This window comes from Ovis aries, chromosome 11 (assembly GCF_016772045.2).
Source record: "Ovis aries strain OAR_USU_Benz2616 breed Rambouillet chromosome 11, ARS-UI_Ramb_v3.0, whole genome shotgun sequence".
NCBI classification, from domain to species: Eukaryota; Metazoa; Chordata; class Mammalia; order Artiodactyla; family Bovidae; genus Ovis; species Ovis aries.
In genome coordinates this window covers 40,036,433-40,056,875 of record NC_056064.1, presented here as the reverse complement: position 1 = coordinate 40,056,875, position 20,443 = coordinate 40,036,433, and the positions used below count along the sequence as shown (strand labels likewise).

Below are 20,443 nucleotides of genomic sequence, written 5' to 3'. Positions count from 1 at the left end.
TATCCCTCCTTTTATACTGTTGCAATGAATAGCTAGCTCCTTGTACTAAGTAGTGACTTCCTAAATGGAAAATTGTGTTCTCCAGTTTCAGTGAAAATGATCAATTCTTCCCGAAGTGTACCCCTGTGCTCTAGGGCTGGGAGATTGGATAACAGGACTTTTGAATCATCATTGGAGTAAACTCATTAAAATGTGTGTGTGTGTGTTTTTAATCTACTTATTTGGCCATGCTGGGTCTTAGTTGAAGCATGCTGATCTAGTTCCCCGACCAGGGATGAAACCAGGGCCCCCAGCACTGGGAGCTTGGAGTGCTAGCCATTGGACCACCAGGGAAGTCCCTAAAGCGTGTTCTTTATAACACCATATCTGTAACTGTAGGTAGATGAGAATGGCAAAGGAAGAAAACAGATGGGCTTTGTTGTTCATCTTTATGAGCTTACCCTTCTGGATAGTTAGAGTGTTAGCTCACTTCATTATTAAGTTTACATCACAAGGGAAAAACAATCAAGTCAGCAGAAAACTACCTAGTATGTCCTTGAGCAATATATCCAGGCCTTGGAAAACGCCCCAGCATGGGGGAGGATGGCTTAACACAAAGCTTTTGGCAGTTGGTCTTGAATTCTTTGTGAGTGAGGGAACCAGCCTGGAGAGGGGTGGCTAAGAAGGGGAAGAGTCTGACTCCTGGGGCCAAAAACCTTGGAGAAATTATTCCATCCATAAAGCTATGTTAAAAGAGATCAGTGAAAGATGTTAAAACCCAGTTTTAGGCAGAGGAGGCTGGTATAAACCTAGCAGTTTTACGAGACTGAATGTGTATGTTAACCCGTCCACATGCCATTCTATCCACCTCACTTCCTCCTTCAACCACCCTAATTGAGGGCAGAAGAAGGAAAGGTGGAATGAGAAGATAATATTATATTTTCTTTTTTAAATTTTTGAATCAGTCTTATTCTTTTGTATGCTCCGTCCTGTCTGACTCTTTGCGGCCCCATGGACTGTACCCCACCAGGCTCCTCTGCCTGTGGTATTTTCCAGGCAAGACTACTGGGGTGGAGTGCCATTTCCTACTCCAAGGGATCTTCCTGATCTTCCTGACTTGGATCAAACCCGAGTCTCTTGCATCTCCTGCATTAGCAGGTGGATTCTTTGCCACTAGTACCACCTGGGAAGCCACCCAGTATTCTTGGGGTACCATTTATTTTTCACTTATCTGCATTAAATATATATATATATATATGGCTGCATGGCTTGTGGTATCTTAGTTCCCAGACTGAGGATAAAACCTGGCCACCTGGCATTGGAAAATTAGAGTCCTAACAACTGGAGAGCCAGGGAATTCCCCTGCGTTTTCTATTCCATAAACTTGGAAGTTGTCTCACTCTTGTGCTTGTACCACATATCTCTAGGTCTTCACCTTTCCCAGTCCCTCAACCCAAGTCCAGAGAACCTCAAAGGCTCCTCTTGGAAGACAAATTGCTTTGATGATCTTCTGATTCTAGAGTCTAGAGTCCACATTCTACACCTTCATAGTTCTTCTCTGAGCATTTTCTAGCCAGTCTGAGGCCATCATAATAGTGTTCATGTACAGATAATCTGTATAGAGTATGATAATGCCTTTGTCTTTTTCTGGCATAAATTAAGAATTTCCTTAGGATAGAGTCTTTAAGGAAAAATACCAAAAGACGTTTCACTCAAAGTGAAATAATGTTTTTTTCATCAATTCCAGTAAAGTTTGATTTTTGGAGTCATAAGTGGGAGGGGTTGGGATAGGAAATTAATTTGGGGTTTGCTGAAATGGTTCATAGTTTTTCAACTTTGAGTGTTTACACTATTAGAGAATTTAAGCATCTGTGGATGGGCTGTGGAGCAGTAGGGATGGGGGATGTACAGAGTTGGACAAGTGGGAATTGAGTGATCAGCTACAGTTTCCATTATCCTTAGCCTGGTGGTTCTGAAATGCCCTTGGGTGTTCACACAGGGTACAGTGAGGTAGGGAAGGCATTAAGGAAGCAGGAGTTGAATCAAAGAGGCAAGTTAGGAGGCCTTGGTCAGTAGCTGCAGGAGGGAGAGGCCAGCGTATAGGGCGCAGAGGCGGGGGAGGGTGTCTGGGTCCCATGTGTACTGGGGGCCGGATCTCTGCACTTCTAGGCCACTCAGCCCCACTAGGGCCTCTGTGAGGGTCAGTTCCTCTTCCCCAAGGGAGGAAAACAGCTCAGGTCGCAGGGGGAATACACCCTCTTTATCCTGGAGGAAATTCTGTTCCATTGTGCTCTCCACCTGGAAGGAAGCAAAGTAGCGTGAAAAGAAAGAACTGGAAACCTCTATTCCTTTCTCCCAACTCACAAAATCCAGAAAGAGGGCTAACTTTCTCTCAGTATAACCCCTTAGGTTACATTACATGACAACTCTGCCTGGGTTTTTTAACAGCCTTGTAGGATGGGCAGCACATTTATTTTTAGACCCATTTTACAGAGGAGTGAATTGAGACAGACTCAGAGACATTAAGATTGACTCACATCACTTGGCTAGGAATAAACCAAGCTAGAGTTTTCTGTCTCTTCTCCCAGGATCAGGCTGAAAAACACAGATAGTTGCCCAGAAATGCACTCCTCTACCTCTACTTGTGAAATAGCAAATAGGAAGAAACATGGAGAGAAATGAGAAGTAGGCATGATCTCCTAGGATAAGACAGAGACCCTGTAGGATGGTTCTGTCATTAGGTTAGATCGTATCTTTCCACCAGTTACAGCTGACTCCCTTCCAAAGTCTCCCTAACATCTGCCATTTTTTTCTTACCAGCTTTAGCTGCACTGGTAGGATCTTTTTCTCCACGGATTTTACCAGCAGCTTCTGCTGGGCTTCACTTAGCTCTGGAGAAAAAAAAGCAGAGGAAGCGATGTGTGTTGGTGCAAAGGGAACTACAAGTTCCAAATGGATGTACTTCCAGAATTTCAGCATTCACTGATTTATATGTTCACCCACGGTGGAATGCCTGTTCTGGGCCAAGCGCCTTTGCTGGGTGTGTTAGGTAAAAATCATGCTCACTCAGGGAACTTCTCCGCATTGTAGCCGAGAAGACAAAATAACTTGTAATTATAGTGTAGGCTGTGACAGGAGCCATAGCTGAAGACCTACCTTGGTCTTGGTGTTTGAGGGCGGGCTGCTGCTTCTTTTTTTAAATTAGTTAATTAATCTGTCTGTGCTGGGTCTTAGTCGAGGCATGTGGAATCTAGTTCCCCGACCAGGGATCAAACCCGGACCCCCTGAATTGGGAGCATGGAGTCTTAGCCACCACCAGGGAAGCTCCTAAGGGCAGCCTTCTTAAAGGGACAAACATCTCAGCTTACATGTGAAGGATCAGAGTGTTTTTCAAAGTGGGACAATATTTCTTGCAGAGGGAAAAAGAATTCATGGGTAAGATCAGAAGATGTTATCCTCAGATTAAAGCTATCAGATATTGAAATGAAAATGACAAGCTTAGCGATATGCAGAAGTGTTAAATATATGGCTGATAAAACTAGGATTATTTCCCAACCTCTGTTAGCAAGACTAGGGTATGGTGACCATGTGAATCTTAAGGAATGAAACCAATGTTTTTAGAATGTAGATATAAACTACTTAACTGCAGTATAATTTGCCTGGCATTTATTTACTCATTCATTCATTTACGAATTCGTTTAGTGACTCATTCCTACTGCTGAATAGGTGTATAAATAAAGACCTCACTCCCCACTTACCTGCTAGGGCTCCAAGGAAATAGAGGATGGCGTCCATAGCCCCCTTTGATTGCAGGACATTCTTTGGGAGTGCCTCCAGGGTCTCTTCATGTCCTTTGCCTAGAGCTCCTTCAAGCTGTGGGGAAAGCTGGGTGACTATTTAGGAGAACATGGGTAGAGCTCCCAGTGCCTGGTGCATGACAGTCCCTTGAGATGTGTTAATTCTCTCCATTTCCTTGTTTCTTTTTCAAGATATCAAGTCCTGAAAAGTATTAGACTCTTGGGTTCCTTGGTTCCTGAGTCTTGGACTCTGGAAAAGAAAGGTCGAGCCCCCCTCCAAAAGAAGGTTCTGCTGGCCTGCTGCCCAGCCTGGGAACCTGCACTGTTTGCCCATCTCCAAAGAGACGCAGGGCGCAGTGGCAACCCTGGCAGCCTGAGAGGGGGGCACTTGACCAGCCTTGGAGAAGGCACCCACTGCCGACTCCTCTGGCCACTAGCCATCTGCCAGGTCCGTGGGCTCCTCCCCCAGCTCCCCCACCTCCATGTTCCCCTGCATCTCCTGCCTTTCCCTTGGGTCCTCACCGTCAGCTCTAGGTCTTGTAGCTCCTTTTTCTTCCCTAGGAGTTTGCTGAGGGAGCTGAGCAGGGAGTTCTTCCCTTCCGGGCTCAGTTTCTCCACTTCCCAGGTCTCCCTTTGAACCTCTTCTTTTAGGGTCCTGAAGTCCTCGTGTACCGCCCCTGTGGCAACAGTAGATGTGGCATCCTCTTCATCAGTTCAGTATATGCTCTCCTGGCGGGTCTCCTTCACTCAGCTCTGCTTAGGCCCCCAGGCTCTGCTGCCCCTGAGCTCTGCTCTCAGCTAGAGCCTGGCTTCTTTTTTTGCTTGACCAAGGTTTACAGTTATAAAGTTATTCCCCAGACTTGACTTATGGTGTTGAGTGGGGAGATGGGGAATCGAGGGGTGGGCCAGGACCCACAGTATCATCTAAACCAGGCGTTCATTCCCCCTGAGATCCTAGGCTCCATCCCAGATCAGTAGACAACTGACTTCCCTTTCTCTAGGACCACCACCTCAGAGTTGAGAAGGAAGCTCTATTTTCCCTTCTTAAGAGTCAGTTGACAAAGTGATTTTGGTGACTTTGTGAAGACCAGGAGGGGACTGCTCAGAAGTGTGTGCGTGCTGCCTGCCAAGTCGCTTCAGTCGTGTCCAACTCTTTGCAACCCTGTGGACTGTAGCTCACCAGGCTCCTCTGTCCATGGATTCTTCAGGCAAGAATACCGGAGTGGGTTACCATGCCCTCCTCCAGGGGATCTTCCCAACCCAGGGATTGGACTCGTGTGTCTTATGTGTCCTACACTGGCAAGCAGATTCTTTAGCACTAGCAGCACCTGGGAAGCCCCAAGCGTAGTGGGTCTAAATCCAGGGGCATGGGCCGGCTAGGGATAGCTCGAACCTTGGCCTGCCCCTCTAGCGGCCTGGCATCCTAGGAACACATCCAGCCTGCTTTGGAAAGAGTGGGCTTCCTGGAAGTGGCTCCAAGCCCCACCACCAGGGACTCAGCACTTGTCTTCCTCTCCCTTCACCCCAAGGTTACTTCCACTGTCTTCCTGCCAATGTCTAGGGAGAAACACAAGTTTCCTTACCAACATCAGATGCCTGGATAACTGCAGGAAAAAAAAAAAAAATCCAATTAGAAGGCAATCCTCCCAAACAGGAGCTATACCCAGGGAATGGGACATGAATGGAGGTTAGGAAATATATCCTATCTCCTGCGATGTCCCAGCTGTCTTAAGGATACTCTTGTTCCATTTGTGGGAGGCAGAAATGGGGCAGCAGAGAAGCTAAGGCATTGTGAAATGGGGCACTTGGATTGAGTTGGCATCAGTGTGACTCAGTGGCTCCTGCCCCAGGTGCTGGGCAGCAGAGACGCAGATGCGCGTGTGACAGGTCGTTATTACTAAGGCCTTGAGGACAGAGGTCGGAGGCGTCTGACCACCCGGGAGTCTTGTCCAAAGACTTTCCCCCTTCCACTGCTTTTCCCCAGGCTATTGGAATTCCTGCCGTGTTTCAGAGAAAATAGTTTTTCTGAGATCTGCTCTGCCACATTCCTTTTCAGTCCCAGACAGAAGGGAAGAAAAACATTCGAGTTTAAAAATCCTATCAAGAAAGTTGCAGTGAAATGACAGGAAACACTTACGGGTGAACTTCTCGTCTTCTGGCTTTTCTGAAGACAGAAACAACACACATATGTCAGCATAAAACCTCTTTGTGCCTTTTTATCTAGAACAGTTGTCAAGGCAGCTTTATCAGTGATCATTATAAAAACAGAGCTCATCCGCCTCTGCAATTTTGGGAACACACACTGCCTCCAGTGTTGCTGCTTCTGATGGTGCCTTCCGGTCTCTTTCTGTTTCTCTGTCTCTCTTGGGCACATTTCTATGCCTCTATTTGCCTTTCCTAAAGCTGAAGATGGACATTTTTAGAGCCTTGGGAAACAAAACCAGGGGGCTCCTTGGGGGCTTCTGGTATACCCTATTAGAGGGTGCAGGATGTCAGCAGATAATGTCAGGGGTAGGGAGGAACACATGGGGAGCCAGGAAGCAATTTTTACTTACCTCCAGGAGGGAAGGTGTACATGTTATCATTGTAGATATGCGGGATATCTATAAGGAACAAGAGCGGGGAGGGCAGAAGGACTTTTAACAGCTGCCCCAACTTTCTTTCTCTGGCCTCAAGCCTATGGACTCTGCTAAAGGCTAAGAACCTGTCTTTGAGTACCTCAACATTATCCTCGATCTGTCTCTACGGCTGGAAGTAATCTTTTCTTCCTCTGTAAATCTTTCCGTATGATATCACTGTTTTCTACTTTGCATTCTAGTACTGGTATCTGTGTCTGTTTCCTCCATCAGAACCAGACTTCTATTTTTTTGGCCATGTGGCATGCCAGATCCTAGTTCTCTGTCCAGGGATCAAACCCAAGGCCCCTTCAGTGGAAGGGAGCAAAGGAGTATATTGTATTGTGGTCCAACCTCCACTGTAGGGGCTGCCCTGGGAGTGAGGAACCCTGGATTCTGAGCATCTCCTGAGTGCTAGCTAGGCACCTTTGTTAGCAGGGAGAAGGGAGTACAGAGATGAACAAGCACAGCCTCTGTTCTCAAGAATTCTGGGGCCAGGAGTTTCCTGGTGGTCTAGCAGTTAACTCTCCGTAGTTCCACTGAAGGGGCCTTGGGTTTGATCCTTCCCCAGTGTTGCCACAAGAGGGGAGCAGGATGCCTTAGGAGTGTGTGGGTAACTCTTGTCTGCAGGGGAAAACATGCTCACCCCACTCATCTTTGCCTTTGACCATCAGCTGTCTCACTCGAAATGCCAGGACACAGCCCTTGGGGATGGTGACAGCCTCCTTGTGGTTTACGGATCCCTAGGAGTAGACAATGAGGATTTGTGAGTCTGCAGAGATCCTGCATGTGAGATGTTGGGAGTGAGGGGGTAAAGGGCAAGTGGAAGGCCAGGCCCAAAATCCTTTGGGGAGATAAGAAGTTAGGAACCCTTCAGTGGTGTGCTGATCACCTTTCCATCCAGTGTGGAATGAGTTTCAGAGCTCCTCTGCTCATTTCTGCTGATCACCCCTTTAATGACCTCTTTCTGTCTTCTGGGTTCAGACACATGAAGGAACTGGGCAGACCTGTTCATCACCTGCCTGTGCACCCCTGTCCCACTTTAGAGCGTCCATCCAGGCCCTGGTTCCTTCCTCCTCTTTGCCATGTGTCCCATGATCACCTTCTTCAGGAAGCCTTCCGTGATTAATCCTTACTCCTGGTTCCAACTCAGCCCTTGAATATTTACACAGTATGTTGTTCAGTTGCTAAATCATGACTGTCTCTTTGTGACCCCGTGGACTGCAACATGCCAGGCTCCTCTCTCCTCTATCTCCCAGAATTCGTTCAAATTCATGTCCATTGAGTCGGTGATGCTATCTAACCATCTCATCCTCTACCACCTCCTTCAAAAGCCTTCAGTCTTTCCCAGCATCAGAGTCTTTTCCAGTGAGTCAGCTCTTTGTATCAGGTGGCCAAAGTATTGGCGCTTCAGCTTTAGCATCAGTCCTTCCAATGAATACTCAGGGATTTACTTTAGCATTGACTAGTTTCATCTCCTTGCTTTTTTTTGGATCTATACTTACACAATATAGATATAGGTAAGTAAAGACTACTTATTTACATTGAATTTTCCAAGCCTGCATTCTCTGGCCTTTCACCTCTGTGTCTCCTTCATAAGACTGAGATCTTTCTGGCAGCAAGGACGTCTTTCCCAAGATTGGGAGCACTGTAAGGGAAGACTGGTGGCTGTGAGTTTCCCCTTCCCTAGTAGCTCCCTGTGGCAGCTGGCACAGGAATCTACCCAACTGGGCACCTTGACCATAGAGATGATTGGTTCCTGGCCAACTGGTGTCTGGATGTTGAAGAGCAAGGGGAGGGAGGGAGTGGGTCCTTTTCAGTATCCTGGGGCGGAGGGCGCTGACTGGGGAAAGCAATGCAGCCTCTGAGGGTAAAGTCAGTGTAAGTGTGCGGGCAGCAAACCTGTAACCCCAACGGGGCAAAGAATGGGAGGGAGAAGCAGCCTTCGGCCCTGCCAGCTCTCTCCAGGGTCACCTCCTGCACGGCCTCCACTACTTCCATCACCACGTACAGATTCTCTCCTCGACTTCGCATCTCCTCCAGGAACGGGTGCTCTGCCAGCAGCTTCCTGTGACAGGAGAAACAGAAGGGGCCTGTCCAGAGCTTTTCCCCATCTGGGCCCTGCCCTTCTCTTTTCTTCTGTCATTCCCAGGAGTGAAGCACGGGGGTGTCAAGAAGCGTGAGGACTCTGGAGCAAGACAGGCTGGAACCCAGCTCTCCCGGCTCCTGGCAGGGCAGCTTCTCTGAGTCTGGGTTGCCTCATCTATAAAACGAGGATAATGACACCTACCTCCGGGGAGAAAGAGAGAGAGAGAGACTGGGGAACCCTCGGGCACAGCACCTGGCCTAGAATGGGGTCTCGTGCTTGTTTCTTTCTCCCTTGGATTCCCCTCCTTTTCCTCCCCATTCTTAGTTCTGTGCCTCTCTCCTGGGTCGGGGGTGGGGGGGGGGGGGGGGGGTGGGGTCCTTTCTTTCTCTCCACCTTTTTTTTTGGCTTGTGGAATCTTAGCTCCCTGACCAGGGCTTGAACCCGGGTTCCCGCCAATGAAAACTTGGAGTCCTAACCACTGGACCACCAGGGAATTCCCTGCAACGTAGAAGTATTAACATGGCCAGGCGGCACATTAGATCTCTCCCAGGTGCACTTTTGACAAAATCCTCTCCCTCACCCTGCCAAGTCCATCCACTCTGTTGTCCTCGAGACTTTGCGTCCATTCAGCCCTTTTCTTTCTGTCTGCTCCTCCCTACTGAGTTTCTCTCTCTGATGGGCAGTGGAACACAGTCTTGCCTGATCTGCCTGCCTTCCCTGTTCTTTATCCCGTGACACACTTCCTCCGTCTGGCCAGATTAATCCTGGCACATCGGAGCATCGTCAAGTCTCCCCGTACATGGCACAGCATAGATGTGTCCTTGTCCTGGGTCCTCCGTGGTCTTGGCTCTCCCTACATTTCTCCCTTGTTTCACTCTTACCTGCTTCTACCAAACTGGCTATTCATGGCCCCTATAGGTTAAAACAATTTTTTTTTTAATGGATGGATTGCATTTATTTATTTATTTTGGCCACGCTGTGTAGCATGTGGGATCTTAGTTCCCTGACTATGGATGGAATCCACACCCCCTGCATTGGAAGCTTGGAGTCTTAACCACTGGACCATCAGGGAAGTCCTGTCGCTATAGGTTTTGAGATTTCTCACCTGTGTGCTTTTGTAATGCCATTCTCCCAAGCCCTGCAGGTCCCATTTCTGCTCATCTTTCAAGGCCTTCCCTAGGGCTTCCCTGCTGGCTCAGATGGTAAAGAATCCACCTGCAATGCAGGAGACCCGGGTTCCATCCCTGAGTTGGGAACATCCCCTGGAGAAGGGAATGGAGAAGGGAATGGCTACCCACTCCAGTATTTTTGCCTGGAAAATTCCATGGAAGAGGAGCCTGGTGGACATGATTGAGTGACTAACACTTTGACACTTTCAAGGCCTAGGTTGTGGGCTGCCTCCTCTGCGAAGTCTGTTCTCATTTCCCCAGCAAGAAGTCCCTCTGACCTGCCACAAAACTCAGGCAAAGCCCTCCTCAGGCACTTACATTTCTGGCCTTGGATTAGAGTTACTGTTGTACATTTCCCCCCACTCTGAAATCGCAAGGCAAAGGTATTCTAGTGCAGTCCAGCACCTAATAGAGTGCTTTGTACTTAGGCGGGCTGAGTTTACTCATGATTCCCCAAGCACCTCAGCCCTTTCTTCTTGCCTCCCCAGCACTCACCTCCTTTCAACCACCACTTAACTAGTTAAAAAGTCAGTTCCCTTGTCAAGTCAAACATCTGAGGAAACCTGCAGACTTGGCAACTGCCACACCCCTTGTGCTGCTGGGGCAGCGTTCCTGAGGGCTGCTCCCTGCAGGCTGGGGCTGGGTGGGGGGCTTTGTTTACGCAAGGAGAATGCTGTGCTCAAGTTGCAGTAGGGAGCTTTTAAGGTTTCTTCCCTTTTTAGTGTATTTTCATAGAGTCTTATGGTAGGGAAAAAAACCCTAGAGAATTTCATCCAACACTTATCATTTTTCAGGAGAGAAAGCTGAAGCGAAGTGACTTTTCCAAGGCCACATAACTCGTTAGTGTGAAAACACTCACCCTCGGGTGTTCGTGATAGTGGGGAGGTGGTGGAAGGATGGGGGTGAGGTTGAGAGGAGTGGTTAGGAAATGGCCCGGAAGCACCCACAGGCTGAAGGGTCATCTTCAAGAGCTCCTCTGGGGTGACCGTAGGTGAAAGTTCAGCGTGAGGGCCCTGCCCTTTGGCTCAGGCCCAGAGCACCCTTTCACTGCACAGCTTTGCCCCGAGTCTCACCGCTCCTGGTGCAGGGTCTCCAGAGCCTTGGGTGCCACACTGAGGGTCTGGACCTCCAGGGTGCTGTTCTGGGACAGGCCGGCCGTCCCCTTCACCTTGACCGTCTTTGGCACATCCACCTCTCCCTCCACTCGGGCGTCCAGCATATTCTTAAAGCCAAAATTCCCCGAATCTGTTGGGTCTGCAGGAGGGAGAAGATGAAGGGGGCTGGGCTGAGGGGCGCTTCCTCCTCCCTGCCTCCTTCGAGAACTTTCTGGCTAGAGGATTCCCACCCCTGGCCCCTGGGCAGAGACAGCTTCAGGTCTTCCTGGTTGGCTGGCTCTAGCCCCTCCCTCAGTCCCCAAGTCTGTGGCCAAGGCTGACCTGAAGGAGAGCTGCCAGGTTCGAGAATGTCCAGGAAGGTGTAGTCGGTGCGGACATACCGGGCACCCCAGAAGAGGGTGCTCTTCCGCTTCCTCAGGACCAGGCAGAAGGGATGGAAGCGCTTGAAGTCTATGAGGCTGTCCAGGGGTGTCAGGTCCCCTCGAGGGTTTAGTTGTCTGGTCAGGGCCCGGGTGACATTTTCAAACATGGTCATTGTCTCTGTATGGGGAGGGAAAGTGACAAGTTGGGAGGAAGGGTGACATCTTCCACCGAGACAGGTCCATGGGCTCTGCGGTAGGGTATGCCCTTAAAGACGCCTGAATCCTCTGGATGTCAGAGCTGAAAGGGACCAGAGGAGTCTTCGTTTTATGGTGAGGAAATGAGGCCCTGAGAGCTGAAACAACTTGCCCGGCTGCAAGGCTGGCTAGAGGGGGCAGCCCTCCCCTCTCTTTATGAAGGGCTCTTTGCTCACTCCCTGCTCACTTTCTTCATGGACTTGGAGCCTGACTGGCACATCTCATTAACGTGGAAGTAAAGCTCCTTTCACTCAGCTACGCCCACCTTGTCTCCCCACCAGTGAACCGTGAAAACCACCACCTGGGGAATCTGGGGGAGGGAGGCAGCCACCGCTTGTGCCTAGGAGGACCCAGGGGACAGTGCTGCTCACCCAGTTGCTCATTCTTTGGGTGGGAGTCACTTCCCTGTATCTTAATGTCACTCGAGCCCTGCTCCTGGCTCACAGCTGTGGGTAGACCCACTTCCCTCCAGGTACCACTCAACAAATCCAGACATCTTGCTGCTCTTTGCTTTTGCCCCGTCTGCTTGTAATACCTCCTCTCCTCTCTGGAATCCCAGTTCGTCTAAGACTCACTTTGGGTTACTTTGGGTCACTCCTCTGTGACCCCTTCCTTCCCCGCTTCCAGCAGCCAGTGACTCTACCCCATGTCCCCAAAGCACTGTGTACATACCCTTCTGAAACACCTGCCACCTCATATGGCTGTGATCTGTTTACTTGACCCTCACCTATTTGACCGTGACCTCCCTGAGTCCAGGAAGTGGGTCTTAGTCATCTCTGTGGCCTCGGCTCCAAGCACAGTGCCCAGTGCAGACGCGGAGCTTGACAAATGTGTGAGCAAAGAATGAGCGAAGAGGTGAATGAAGAAATGCAGCCCTGTGGCTCAGATGGTAAAGAATTTGCCTGCAATGCAGGAGACGTGGGTTTGATCCCTAGGTCGGGAAGATCCTCTGGAGGAGGGCCTGGCAACCCACTGCAGGATTCTTGCTGGGAAAATCCCATGGACAGAGGAGCCTGGTGGGCTACAGTCCATGGCATCGCGGAGTCAGACACCACTGAAGCAACTAACACTGGGAGACATCAGCTAGGATCGGAGGGCCCTGGAAGTGCGGGGCCAGCATTAGGGTCATGGCCTCCAGAGGTTCATGGCCTCTGGTCTCTGCCTTTGAGGTTCAAGTCCAGGTGTTTTAGCTGGTCAGCCAGCTGGCCCAGCTGAATTATCCCCAGGGATGGAAGAGGACATACCGGCTGGCTGGAAACCACCTCACACCCGCTGTGGGCACCTCACAGAGTCAGGGAGGCCGGGGGCACACTCACAGGTACATAAGGCCATTCTGCCAACCATACAACCATGCTTCAATGCGTTTTTTAATCCCTCATTCCTTGGAGAGCTCAGGTGGGACAGGCAACCTGGCCATCCAGGAAAGTCTTGGGTGACTACTGTCTCCTCCTCACCAGAGAAGTGCTCATGGGGCCATCTCTCCCTTCCCTCCCCAAGGCCGGTCAAGATTCCTACCGCACGGGCTTCCCTGGTGGTCCAGTGGCTAAGACTCCATGCTCCCAATGCAGGGGACCCCAGGTTCGACCCCTGGTCAGGGGACTAGATCCCACATGCTGCAACTAAAAGATGTAGCCATACCCAATGCAGCCAAATAAATACATAAATACTAAAAAAATTATTTCTACCCCACTGGCCCTATGGGACTCCTGGGCCCTTCCTGTCCCACCCATGTTCTTATTCACCCCTAGAATCCCCCCTGCCCCCTACCCCCTGGTGTCATCAAGTTCTTACCAGGGAGTAGTGCTGGGTCCTGTCTGGCGACTGGGTCTTGGGTGAAGGTCAGGAGCCCTCTGGGTCTGCGGGCTGAGAGAATGACCGTCCCTTACCAGGTCAGGCTGTGGCTTTATGCCTCTGTGGAGGCAAGGATGTAGGCTTGCAGGGACCCCGCCTGCCTCAGTGACCCCACCCCTCAGCTGCTCCACTTCCGGGAGAACAGCATCAACCTGTTCCACGTGCTCCCTGCCCCGGGCCCTGGCCTCCTGAGGGCTGAGGGGAGGGGTGAGGTGCTGCCAGGCAGGTGCCAGCGTGGGTTGGGGAGAGGTGGCGACTGAAGTTTGGCTTGATGGGCTGAGAAGAAACGAAGGAAGGTGCCTTGGAGGGGGCTGCAGAGAGAGGCAGTGGGGACAGGCAGGTGTATATGTGTGTGTGTGTGTTCATGTGCGTGTGTGTGATGTGCGACAGGCATGTCTGTTTTATCATCATGGTCATCAGGAAGCATCTAGGATTCATGGTGAGGCCTTGTGGGTGTGATGAGGGGATAAGAAACCCTGTGTGCCTTCAGATTCCAACAACAAGCAGAGCAGCTGAAAAACTGTCCTCTGCCCTGTTTGTCAAACAGGGACCTAACTACGGCACTGCTAGCGGCTTATATCTGTGTAGGGGGAGACGGAGATACACCAAATGTTTCTCTGCGTTGCTTCCTGTTCAGCATCTCTGTACCTCATGTAGTATTGTACACACACATATGCATAGGCAGAGGCCCGGTGGTGTTAATGGAAGAGCCCACAGTGTGTATTTGCCGTGGGAATTCAGACTCCTCACCATTGGTTACTCAGGTCTTGCTCTTATCTTCTTTTAATTGAAGTATCATTTTTGAAAATTTCATTGTATAGTTGATTGACAGTGTTGTCCTAGCTTCAGTTTACAGCAAAGTGATTCAGTTATACATATATGTGCCTATTCTTTTTCATAGTCTTTCCCATTATAGTATACTATAGGATCCTGAATATAGTTCCCTGTGCCATACGGTAGGACCTTGTTTGTCTGTTTTATATGTAGTAGTTTGTATCTGCTAACCCCAAACTCCTAATTTATCCCTCCCCATCAAAGTCTTGCTCTTATCTTAAATCTCTGCCTGGAAGGAATTGTGAAGGAGACTTTACACACATGACAGGTCCCTAGATGACAAATCAAGACACTTACAAGCAAAGCTCCTATGTTGTTGGGATCTGTGACTGTCCATCCGCACATAAATCTGAATACCACTTAGCCTTCATGCTCTCACCTGTTGGCTTTCCTCAATATCACCCACCAAAACTGAAATGTGACCTTGAAGGCCATGAAGAGTAAGTTAGGTCTTTACTGGAGGTTTTCTTGAGGGGTTGGTGGTGAATGGGAGAGAGTAGATCACAGCACCCTCAGCCAAGGTTTTAAAAACTTGACTACTTCACCTTTATCCCGAGAGTCTCAGTTAGTATGTCAGCTGCTCCCAAATCTCTCTCCTCTGGGTCCTGAAACAAGACAAGACCTTGCCCTTGCTGGGCCTCTGGTTCCTGCTTCCTATCTTCCTTTTTTAAATTGATTTTTAGGTATTGACTTTGCATGAGTACAATTTCATTTTTTTTAAAAAATTACTTTAAAAAATTTTCGGCTGTACTGGGTCTGTGCTGCTGCATGCAGGCTTCTCAAGTTGTGATGCATGGGCTTCTCATGGCGGTGGTTTTTCTTGTTGCAGTGCACCGGCTCTCGGGGGTGTGGGGCTCAGGAGTTGCTGCGCACAGGCTTAGTTGCCCCCCAACATGAGGGGTCTTTCTGGCCCAGGGATCTAACCTGTGTCCCCTGTTTTTGCAGGTGGATTCTTAACCACTGGACCACAAAGGAAGCTCCCAACCTTGTTTTTAAAAAACGTTTTGGCTGCAACCTGCAGCATGTGGGAATCTTAGTTCCCTGACCAGGGATCCAACCCAGACCCCCGTGTTTGAGGGTGATATCTTAACCACTGGACCATCAGGGATGTCCCCTGCCTCTGTCTTTTGGTTCACCTCCTTTTCTACCTACCCACTCTCATCTTGTGTAGCTATCTAGTACATCCTCCTTCAACAGCTCTAACCATCACCTTAAGCAAACATCCTTCCCTTAGGAGAAGAAAAGCTGGGAGCTGGAGTGTGTGGGAGGGCTGTCATTAGTCACGCAGTTCCCATCATGAGAGCATGTGTATGCAGAAATGTGTGTCTGTAATATCCTCTCCATGTTTCGTTTCCTGGTTCTTCCTGGATTTTCATCTTTTCCTCTCTATAGCTCTTATTCAGCACATGGATGTGATTCCATAGCAACCAGCATGTGGTCCTGGGCTGTGCAGTCTCCCATCCCTTAATAAGTTCCAGAGTAGGTGGCCCCACTCCCCACCTTCTTCCCAGCCCACCATTGCCTTGGCCAGACTTTGGAGAGTTTCTTCCTGGTGTCTATCTTCCTCCCACTGACTGTAAGTCAACGTTTCCAGTTCAGCTCGTTCTCCAGAGATTTGGAGAATAGTGGTTTCAAGAAGTCATGCCTGGGGACTTCCGTGGAGGTCCAATGGTCAAGAATCTCACACTTCTACTGCAGGGGGCACAGGTTCGATTCCTGGTTGGGGAACTAAGATCCCACATGCTGTGCAGCGTGGCCAAAAAAAAAACAGTCACGCCTGTATCTGCTCTTCCCAAGGACCCCCAAAATCCATCTAGCCAGCTTTCTCTCCTCTGGCCTAGCAATATTGCTCCTTTATTTCTCATTCCATCCTTTCATTCTGAACTCTGCCAGGCTTGCTCCCACCGACCTCCATCCCATTGCTCCATTCCCCACACTGCCTGACGGTTTTGCAAGCAGGAGCCTTTGAGGGTTCAAGGCACAGAGAAGAAATAAGGGTTTGTGAGGCTAGCCGGTTGAATGTCTTGTGCTTTTGGCGTAAAAACATCTCTGTCAGCTCGTCCCTGTGCTACTCCTCCCATCCACCCAAGATATCCCGTCTTTCTGTCCACCTCCCCCTCTGCCCCGCCCCCATCACTACCAGTTCCTCAAGAAAACCTCTGGTAAAAGCATTAGGAAGAGACCACAGAATTCCTTTGGGGCTTCTCAGGTGACGCAGTGGTAAGGAATCAGCCCAATGCAGGAGATGTGACGCAAGAGACCTGGGTTCCATCCCTGGGTCAGGAAGATCTCCTGGAGAAGGAAATGGCAATCTACTCCAGTATTCCTGCCTGGAAAATTCATGGACAGAGAAGCCTGGTGGACTACTGTCCATGAGCTGCAAAAAGTACAACACACACACACACACACACACACACACACACACAGAATCCCTTTAGGGTTCAGAGACTTCTTTTCCTTAGAGTCCTTGTTTATGTTCGGGGGAATCTGGGGCACAATTGTACTGGAGGAAACTTAAACTGTACTAATGTGTAGGAACGCTTTAGGTCAATTAATAGAGATTTGTTGAAACAGGAGCCAGGGTGGGGCAGCTGTGCTGATGCAAGAAACAGACTTTGCTCTCTATCTCCCTCTGGTGGTAAATTAGGGAAGGTAAAGGGTGATAATCACCCCTGAGCTTTGCGCCAAGCTTGTGATTTGTGTGTTGCTGCTAGGAGATGGGGGATCAGCCAAGGGGATCAGGAAAGGGAATCCACTTAGGGGAGGAAGCCCCAACCACCTGTCCTCTGAAAACCTGAGCCACAGAGTGCACTGCAAACCCTGCAGACAGATACAGACATTGGGACAGGGCATTACTTCCTTATCCACTTTCTTCATTTATGCAATGTGTGTGTGTAGATAGACCAGATGACTTCCCAGGTGGCGCTAGTGGTAAAGAACACATCTGCCAATGCAGGAGATATGAGACATAGGTTCAATTCCTGGGAAGATCCCCAGGAGGAGGAAATGGCAACGCACTCCAGTATTCTTGTGTGGAGAATCCCACGGACAGCTGGGCCTGGTAGGCTACAGTCCATAGGGTTGCAAAGAGTTGGACATGACTGAAGCCACTTAGCACATGTATGTAGGCCAGATCCCATGGATTGTGTAGCTTGCCAGGATCCTCTGTCCTCCATTATTCCCAGAGTCTGCTCAAATTCATATCTATTAAGTCTGTGATGCTATCTAACCATCTTATCCTCTGCTACCCCCTTCTCCAGATTGAAGGCAAAAGGAGGAGGATTTGGGAAGGTTGGAGCATTTAGGGGAAGTGACCCCCTGCCCAGACATGCTTCTAGACCTTTGCTGAGTAAAAGGAGGTGGACTAGCTAGGGATGAAGACAGGCCAGAGTGATGGAGGAGCAGAAAGAATGTGCCCCTAAGGCATCGTGTTTTATATTTCTCCTGGGAGGTTGGAAGTTTTGGGGTGCAGATTTCAGATTGTGAGATGAATGAAATAAAACCCCAGACTCTTTTCTTACCCCTTAAAAACCTTTAAGTTTTCTTCCCAAATTCCCAAATCAGCTTTGGAGCCCAAAACATCTCCCAAATTCTGGCTGAGCAGACACTGGTCAATGGCCTGTGATACTTACTCAAATCAAAGTTATGCTGAAGAACTGAAGAAACGCATCAAACTCAATGTCCAACTTTAAGGTGCCAGCCCTCACTGCCCCCAGCCCTCTGCTGCCAGGTTCCCTAACTGTCAGGCTGAAGATGCAGCTCCATCAAGGGCTGGAACTCCATCCATTCCCTGGCTGATGAAAGAGAAGCTTTCCTCCTCAGTTGTGATTCCTAGGCTCTCCAGATGGGACAGAGTCTCCAGAGCCTGGTTAAAGAGACTGAGTCGAAGGTGGAGCCTTTGAAACTCTGCTTCCAGGAAAACTTGGAGACGAAGCTCCTCTCCATTTCTCCAGCTTCCTCAGTCTGTGCCAAGCCCTACTCTGCTTTTCCCTCTTCCAACTGGGAAAAGCCAGGTGTTGTTGGCCACACCTGAAAGATAGCAAGGATGGCATGGAGGACACAGAGTGGTGACGAGGCCCGGGCTCCTGGGTATAGTGGGGTCCATCCCTTTGTATGTCAAGGTTGCAGAGTTAACCAGGGCTGGGTGACCTTCAGCTCCTCACCCTAAAAGCCCCTGGGCAGCTTGAAGGGAAGACAGAAGAGCACGGCCTCCCACCGGAAGAATTTGTTCCAGGATGGTCACCACCTGCATGATAGAGAACAAACATCACAAGGTGCTTTGCATCTGGGGACCTACCAACTTCAGAGACGGTCTGCAGTAAAATTTTAAATTTCAGTCCCTGCCCCTTCCTTGACCCCTTCTACCCAATTGTGCCATATCACAGAAGAAATGGGCATGCGTTAAGAATCTGGAGATGGGAGATCTGTAGAGAGCTCTGCCAAGGGCCTGCTGTGTGGCCCGGGAGAAGTACCCTCTGTTCTCTGGTCCAGAGTGCTCATCATGAGAGAGGGGGTGGAATTGGGTGCGCTCCCACATCCTTTCTAGTATTCAAGTTTACCTTTGTTGTCATCCCTGACATCCACTGTGCAATCCTCAGATCCTCACCAACTCTGCCTGTTGGAGAAGGAAGACTTTCTCCATGGACACGGCCAGCAGGTGCTGCTTCTCTTGGCTCAGCTCTGCAGAGGGTACAGGAGAGGTGATGGCATGAGGGACAGGGCTATGCTCTCTCCCTCTCTGGTGGGCAGGGGATTGTAAGGCAGCTCTGGGAGTTGTGGCTTGCATGTGTGTGTGTTTGTTTGTTGGGGGTGCCGCAGATTCACTCCCCTCCAGGAGAGGATAAGAGAAGATTCTTAAAAGGATATGTTCCCCTCTCCATTGGGAAAAATGAGTGGGAGTAGGGGGTGGGGTAGGAAGACTTGCACCTCTTATTTTTCTTTGGAGGGGACAACTGGAACTTGGACCCTGAGTCATTCTGCTTTGTTGCTTGGTACCATAGCTGGCTGGACGGGCATGCAAGCTGTGCATGGGTCCCCTGCTTAGTTTAACACTGCTGTTGTTAAGTTAGGGCTTCCCTGTTGGCTCCGCGGTAAAGAATCTGCCTGCCAATGGCTTTGATCCCTGGGCTGGGAAGATCCTCTGGAGAAGGAAATGGCAACTCATTCCAGTATTCTTGCGTGGGAAGTCCCATTGTCAGGTGAGCCTGCTGGGCTACAGTCCATGGGGTCCTCCCCATGGATACGACTTAGTGACTAAAAGGACAACACTTGTCATCTTAAATAATAACCCAATAAATTTTTAACATATTTCTCGTTTTGCACTGGGACTCATAAATTATGTTTCAGGTCCTCCTTCTTGGTACCACTGGGCCGAGTCCAGCAGGGCCGTCAACCACATCAATAACACCCTACTCCCACTCGTGACCCTTACCGCCCAGAGCCTCCACAGGGAGAGGATGTATTCAGACAGTATGGGGCTGAGTTTGCCAGAAGTCTCTTACAGTCATTTGAGGACCGAGTCCCCGGGCCTGCCCCTCGGACTCCTAGAACTTCTGGCTTGTTAAGATCCAAGCCCCCCTCACCCATATGGTAGAGAGGTGAGAACTAGTCAGCTAGATATTCCCGTAGTTAAGAGAGACGGAGTTCTGTGAGGGAGAAACAGGTCTCCCCACTGAGAGGGAGGGTTCCCTCGGCGCAGGAGTCTAATCGCCACCTTAGCATAAAGAAGCCTCCATTGAATTGGTTGTGCTTGCCGAGATCTCTCGGAGGAGGCCAGTCCCGCCCAATCCGACCTGCGTCTGGCCCCTACTGTCCCTAGCCCCAACCCAGGCCGCCCACAACTGCCCCAAACTGCGTTAAGCCCCACCCTCATTCCGTTGTCCCGCCCCCACCACCTGGGCCCGCCCTCAGCGCCGAAGGTTTAGCCATCACCAGCACCCCAACTCCGCCCTCAGAGACCAACCTGGCCCCCAGCCGTTTTAAGCCCCGCGGTCCTGCAGTCACCACTGCAGCGTGCTCCGGAGCTCCTGTGTCGCCCCACCCCAAGCCTCCCGCAATCCTGCCCATTCCGTCTAGGCCCCGCCCCCGCGAGGCCCGGCCCCGCCCCCGCGAGGCCCGGCCCCGCCCCCGCGAGGCCCGGCCCCGCCCCCGCGAGGCCCGGCCCCGCCCCCGCGAGGCCCGGCTGCGCCAGCAGCCACTCGTCCACCTCAGCCTGTAGCTCCCGAAACCCCGTGGGCCCTCCGGGGAACGGCTGAGGCCCAGACAGAGCTTTGAGTACAGGACAGCAGTGACCAGAACCCTACCCTGTGTTAACTTCCATGTAACTTCATCCAGGGACGGCGGAGCCTGGTGGGCTGCCGTCTATGGGGTCGCACAGA

General features: G+C 50.4%; 1 protein-coding gene across 2 annotated transcripts; it reads right to left on the bottom strand.

Annotated features, from left to right (window-relative positions):
* Positions 1-1,691: 1,691 nt before the first annotated feature.
* Positions 1,692-20,096, bottom strand: GSDMA (gasdermin A). Of its 2 annotated transcripts, XM_060394891.1 has the most exons (15): positions 20,029-20,096; positions 18,626-18,746; positions 18,230-18,312; positions 13,173-18,095; positions 11,086-11,304; positions 10,723-10,903; positions 8,294-8,459; positions 7,038-7,134; positions 6,332-6,379; positions 5,914-5,940; positions 5,360-5,380; positions 4,299-4,453; positions 3,738-3,852; positions 2,797-2,870; positions 1,692-2,277 (listed from the first exon to the last, which is right to left on the bottom strand). In XM_060394891.1, exons 5-15 carry the CDS (start codon positions 11,297-11,299, stop codon positions 2,035-2,037), a joined length of 1,341 nt encoding a protein of 446 aa, XP_060250874.1. In that variant the 5' UTR covers positions 11,300-11,304; positions 13,173-18,095; positions 18,230-18,312; positions 18,626-18,746; positions 20,029-20,096; the 3' UTR covers positions 1,692-2,034. The 2 variants fall into 2 exon arrangements, with proteins under 2 accessions (XP_060250874.1, XP_004012902.1); XM_004012853.6 differs by having other exon boundaries at positions 13,173-18,312.
* Positions 20,097-20,443: the final 347 nt, after the last annotated feature.

What these genes read in the sequence shown, in the direction of transcription:
- GSDMA (XM_004012853.6), bottom strand. Translation starts at nt 11,299, where the DNA reads ATGACCATGTTTGAAAATGTCACCCGGGCCCTGACCAGACAACTAAAC. An exon ending in GAGACCCTGCACCAGGAGCG is followed by an intron (nt 8,460 to 10,722) that starts GTGAGACTCGGG and finishes CTCCTGTCACAG; the next exon opens with GAAGCTGCTGGCAGAGCACC. An exon ending in AGAAGACGAGAAGTTCACCC is followed by an intron (nt 5,381 to 5,913) that starts GTAAGTGTTTCC and finishes TTTTTCCTGCAG; the next exon opens with TTATCCAGGCATCTGATGTT.